The following is a 5905-nucleotide window of genomic DNA, read 5'->3' on the forward strand; positions in this document are numbered from 1 at the left end:
CTATCTGATGCGAGGGACCAGCAATTTTTTTTCCAGTGTGCCAGGGACCGGTGTCATAAAATTATCCTATTAGACACTCTTATGAGGAAACTCACCGCGGACCAGCACTGGTCCGCGGACCACTTTGAGAAGCACAGCCTTATGCTACCAAAGTGGTGTGAAAAAGAGGAGCACTAGGATGCAGTGGTGCCTCCCCATCCTATCCTCATATCGTCTTGGGAGGAAATTGCAGAGAGGAGCTACTGTAGCTACCAGGGGTAGAAATAGCCAAAGCAGGGGCTGAGGGGCAAGAAGTAATATAGGACCGAGCCTGGACCACTCCTGGACCCAGGACTATGAAGGGGAGATTCCCCCATAAATACTTGGGGGCACTAGGACCTAGGTTCTGTCTCCCTTCCCCAACCCCCCACATGGCCTTGGGGGAAAACTGCAAAGAGACGCCAGCTAGACCCTCCAGTCCATAGACAGAAGCAAACAAAGCAGGGACGCTGGGACATTCGTAGAACTTTCTTACAGTTTTGACTGGAATTTCTCTGTCCTGTTGCCACAACCCTCCCACTCCCTCACAGGCTCTTCACCTCAGCTTCATTCCATGCTTCCTCCTCTTACCTTGTTCTCCCTTGCCCTGTCTCCTTCAACTTCTTCCCCTTCCCTTTTCATTCCAGTTACTTGATCCACTCCTAAGTAAACCCACCTCGCTAAAAACTGCAGCACTAACATGAGGTTTGCTGCCATCACATTGTTTGCTCTGCTTGTGTGTTATTGCCCTTCCCCGGGCCTGTGTCTGGTTTATTAGGCATAAGCCCTTCTGTTACCAAATACTGTACTTACATCAGGAAGTTATGTGACTGCAAGTAATAATGGTGGTCCACTCCATGGGATGCTCACTAGAGGGGAGTGAGGTTGGTCCATCAGACACTAGCTCCATTAAGATGTGGTCCACCCTAGGAAAAGTTTGAGAACCTTGCTTTACAAGGCGTTTTTTAATCTACAACCTCTAAGGAACAACAGAAAACTTCAGGACAATGGCAGACAGGCCTGTTCCCATACCAGTTTGAGCAGGTATCATTTAAGGTTCAGTAAGTGGCATAACCCTAGCCCATGTCATTGTTTGGGTTACAATTATTTTTCATTAAGAAAAAAATTGGAAAAAATGTATTCAGAAGAAGAAATATGAAATTCTGGTTTTTATTTTGCATTTTTCCCACTCCCCAAATTAACCTTCTAGGCATTCAGTTCCACATATTAACAGTTAAGCAACACTTGTACAGCCCTGTTTTATGGACTTTTATAAGGCACCCTCCAATTCTTTTAAAATTAATAGCTGCTGCTAGCCATTGAATGTACACAGTTTGTTCTTGCAGACCAGGGTTTAACAGCATCCACTACTTTTTAATATGCCATTAGTCTGTGTGAATATGATGCCTTACTTACTAGAAGGTCAGGGGAAATAAGCTCAGTGGTATCTGCTGAGTATGGGAACTAAAAGATCTTGTAATGAAACCATATATGAAAAAACATTGATTTAATAAATGCATTTTTCCCTGTGGGAGATACTTTGCCTAAATCCCATTGAACTACAGTTTTATCTGTTTTTATTAAATGAATCAAATATCAAAATAAAATTGTTCTGAAATTGACTGCTAGCTTTATAAATCCTAAAGCTTCCCTATGGCAGTAGCTCAGAGAGATGGAAAGCTTGTCTTTCTAACCAACAGAAGCTTGGTCCAATAAAAGATATTATCTCACCTGCCTTGTCTCTGGAAAAATCCCTGTCAACTTACAGACAAAGCTAAATCTCCCATTTTCAGTATTAATTCCCTCCTGAAGTACCATGTTTTATTTATAATAGAGAATTTTCAGTTAGATGCAGTGCATTTGTGCCATATAATGTAACTCATTTACTCCACATCAGAGCCTTTCAAATAAACACAGGCATTCTCCTGAATATTTTCTTTTAAACCTAAATGAAGTGAATTGGAGGTGTTCATCCAGTTCCTGATGGCTATCAAAAGCCATGACCGCAACTTACAACTTTGCTAACAATCTCAGCAGTAGAGAACTCAGTGACTGAATGGCGGTGAACTGTGGTCAAAGCCACTGGCTACTGAAATGGGGCTGAACACAATTGTTTAGGTTGTGGCTAAACCATATCAAGCACAAATTCAGCTGCACTTATTGCTGACATCTGTTGTCAATAACAGGCAGTTTGCAGTAGGAGGAGGAGTATAGCATAAAGGAGTCTTTTATGTGTGCCCCTTTAAAACTGAGGCTATATCTACACTACAGACTGCTGTTGGTATAGCTATGTTGGTCAGGCATGTGAAGAGGTGTGATCCTAGATTTATATAGCTTAAAAATCTTTCTTCTGCTGGTTTTAACTATGAGCATTCTCAATACCAACAGTAAATGTATTCTGTAATTGGAGGCATAATAATGACAGAAAGTCTAGGTCCTATTGTCCCAAGGGCAACGTAATCCACCAATTTACATCTAAATGAATAGCTACAAGTAGGGTGACCAGAGGGGAAGGGAGGGATAGCTCAGTGGTTTGACAATTGGCTTGCTAAACCCAGAGTTGTGAGCTCAATCCTTGAGGGGAGGCCACTTAGGGATTGGAGGCAAAATCAGTACTTGGTCCTGCTAGTAAAGGCAAGGGTCTGAACTTGATGACCTTTCAGTGTCCCTTCCAGTTCTATGAAAAAGCTATATCTCCATATAGTAGATGTCCCATTTTTAAAGGGACAGTCCTGGTTTTGGGGACTTTTTCTTATATAAGCACTTATATAGGCACCCATTTTTTCACATTTGCTATCTGGTAACCCTAGCTACAAGCATACAGAGCTTGATCCAATTCCCCTAAAGTCAATGGAAAGATTCCTGTTGACTTTACTGGGGGTTGGATTGAGGTAAAAATGAAAAAAGAGCATCAAGTACACTGAAGCAAAGCTTTCAGCTTTTTGAAATGTTATTCTAATTTGGCAAACATAACAGTAATTTAGGTTGAGAGCCAAAGGAAATTCTTGAACAAATTTTACTGCCCATCCCAAATACTGTACAATTTGTTTAAGAATTTCCTTTGGATCTCAGCCTAAATTACTGTTATGTTTGCCAAATCAGAACATTTTGATTTACTTGAAAAGTGGCTTCAGACAGCTCCACCAGCAAAATAATCCCTAATGTACCTATGAAAAATATTTACAAGTTTTCATATATGAACAAGTAGAGATGACCCATGCCTGCTGACAGTGGTGGGGCAGAGTGAGGGCAGCTGGCTTCAGCAGTGTTACTGAGCATGCTCAGTCTGTGTGAGCATGCTCAATACAAGCCAAGCAGCAAAGCTGGGGGGTGAGGGCACGTGACTCCACATGCCTCCCCACGCATTGCCTCAAAACAAATGTGAAGATAAATATGCTGTTGCTGTACACATCAGCTTCAGTTGGCATTTATCTAGTTGTTTCTTGTAATATTGTCAATCTTGTGAGAAGTGCCAAAATTATTCAAAGTAAGCAACTAGGCAAGTAAACATTGCCAGATATTCAGGGAATATGGGATCGATTTCAGCAAATGTAGGAGGCCAAATAAGAAGGGAAATATATTTATCTTTATTCAGCCTAAAAAGGACTTAACATTTCATTTTCCTTTGAGGTTTGGGCTGAGGCAACTCTTACTTTAGCCAAACCAGTTTACTGATGAAAAATGTTCATTCCATCACAGTAAATTCGTAGGTTGAACTTCAAAATATCTAATTTTGTCACAGAGATGTATTAATTTTCCTCTCACTTACTTTTCTGTACATTTTATCATAGGTTGCTGAATACATCTCGCTTAAGTCTTACAATTGCTCAAGATAGAACCAGAAAGGCTTCACCACAGAAAAGATTATCTGAATGACAGGTCGGTGTCTCAGTGAAGTCATGCCTGAGTAATCACATATTTTTCTACAAGCAGAAAAAATGAGGCCTGATAGCGCTTCTCAAATAATGAGACTCCTAGGGCAGACACGCATTCCTTCATTTGAAAATATCAGTAATCTCTCCATGAACAGTGACTGCACCCAGGTTGTAGTACCAGAAGAAGTCTTTTTCACAATTGCCATTGCTGGAATACTGGAGAACCTACTTGTTCTTATAGCTGTGATCAAGAATAAGAATCTCCACTTGCCCATGTACTTGTTTATCTGTAGTTTATCAGTTTCAGATATGTTGGTCAGTCTGTACAAAACTTTGGAGAACACCTTGATCATCTTATGCAAAATGGGGTATCTGACATCTCGTGGAGACTTGGAGACCAAGATAGATGATGTCATGGATTCTTTATTTGTTCTGTCTTTGCTGGGGTCAGTTTTCAGCTTGTTAGCCATTGCAGCTGACCGATACATAACTATATTTTTTGCATTACAGTATCATAACATCATGACACTGAATCGTGCTTTAATAATCCTGGCAGTAATTTGGGCATTCTGTGCGGGGAGTGGCATTGCTATGACCATCTTCTCCCATGAAACAGCTACGGTCATTTCTTTCACTATTCTGTTTCCTTTTATGTTAATTTTTATATTATGCCTCTATATCCACATGTTCCTGCTTGCACGATCTCATGCCAAAAAGATCGCTTCACTGCCTACCAGTGCAGGTCCCCAGAGAGTTAACTTGAAAGGAGCTATTACATTAACTATTTTCTTTGGTGTTTTCCTTTGCTGTTGGGGACCCTTTCTTCTTCACATCCTCCTCATGAAGTTTTGCCCACTTAACCCTTACTGTGCTTGTTACATGTCCATTTTCCATGTGAATGCTACACTCATCTTGTGCAATGGCATCATTGACCCTATGATTTATGCGTTCCGAAGTCCAGAATTACGGAGTACATTGAAGAAGATGTTCTGTTGCACCAGGTCAGACTGGAATTAGTGAATACCAAATTTGAAAAATGTTTGTAAAATTAAGCCTACAGTGCCATGCATAATACTGGTAAGAATGATGTTCAGAATTATAGACACTAAGTAAGACCAGAATTCTACAAAAAAGTATGCATATTCTTAACTTAATATACTTTGGGTAGTCCCACTGACCTCATTAGGACTATGAATTCAGCCTGCAACAGGTGCAGAAGGGCTGATCATGGGAATGGAGGTCCTATGTTCCATCTTAAAAGTAATTAAAATCTTAACCAACTGCTTAACTGAAAAAATATACTAGGCTAAATTTAACCCTGCAGTAGCTCCTTTACATAGAGATGCACCACAGAGATTAGGGCACTGAATATTGTATCAGTGCTTTCAATTCAAGGGGAAAATACTATAAAACTCTTTTAGTGAACTAACTGGGAAATTAGCTTTACATTTTTTTCTAAACTGCTTTATTATTATGTTTTCAGAATAAGAAAATATTTATTGTGAACCAATACACACAGATATGGCTGGGTGTTGGCTGGTTTGATTTTCTTATTTTTACATATAGCTAATTTCAAGAGAGACAAGCAAGTTTTTTTTTAAAGTGTCAAAAATGTCATTATGAGGCTGATGCCAAGCAGGAGATATTTTTGATCCTAAAGACATTTTTAGACAAAGTTTTATAGTAATTGGAAACAGGGACTAAGATTACATGTGTTATTAAATTGTTAACTTTAGTATAATGTCACAGTCACATCGCTATAATACTGTTATTCTGGAGGATGTTAATGGCTGCCATCTATTGCAGACTGGTTAAAGCTGATAGGTGTACTAATCACTCTTCTTTCAGGCTAACTGGACTTCATGTGCATTCTTTATAAATAAAGAAGACTGCACCAAAGAAACAAGTAATTCATGTAATCAATTCCTCCTCCTAATAGAAAGAACTCAGCAAGGCCCCAAATATTGGCTAACTGCTTAAGCTAAAAGGGTAACTTTGGTGCCACAAGTGGG

General features: G+C 39.8%; 1 protein-coding gene across 1 annotated transcript; it reads left to right on the forward strand.

The window, feature by feature from the left end:
- Positions 1–3956: 3956 nt before the first annotated feature.
- Positions 3957–4910, forward strand: MC2R (melanocortin 2 receptor). Its single transcript, XM_032792026.2, has one exon. It carries the CDS (start codon positions 3957–3959, stop codon positions 4908–4910), a length of 954 nt encoding a protein of 317 aa, XP_032647917.2.
- Positions 4911–5905: the final 995 nt, after the last annotated feature.

The sequence above is a fragment of the Chelonoidis abingdonii genome, chromosome 2 (genome assembly GCF_003597395.2).
Source record: "Chelonoidis abingdonii isolate Lonesome George chromosome 2, CheloAbing_2.0, whole genome shotgun sequence".
NCBI classification, from domain to species: domain Eukaryota; kingdom Metazoa; phylum Chordata; order Testudines; family Testudinidae; genus Chelonoidis; species Chelonoidis abingdonii.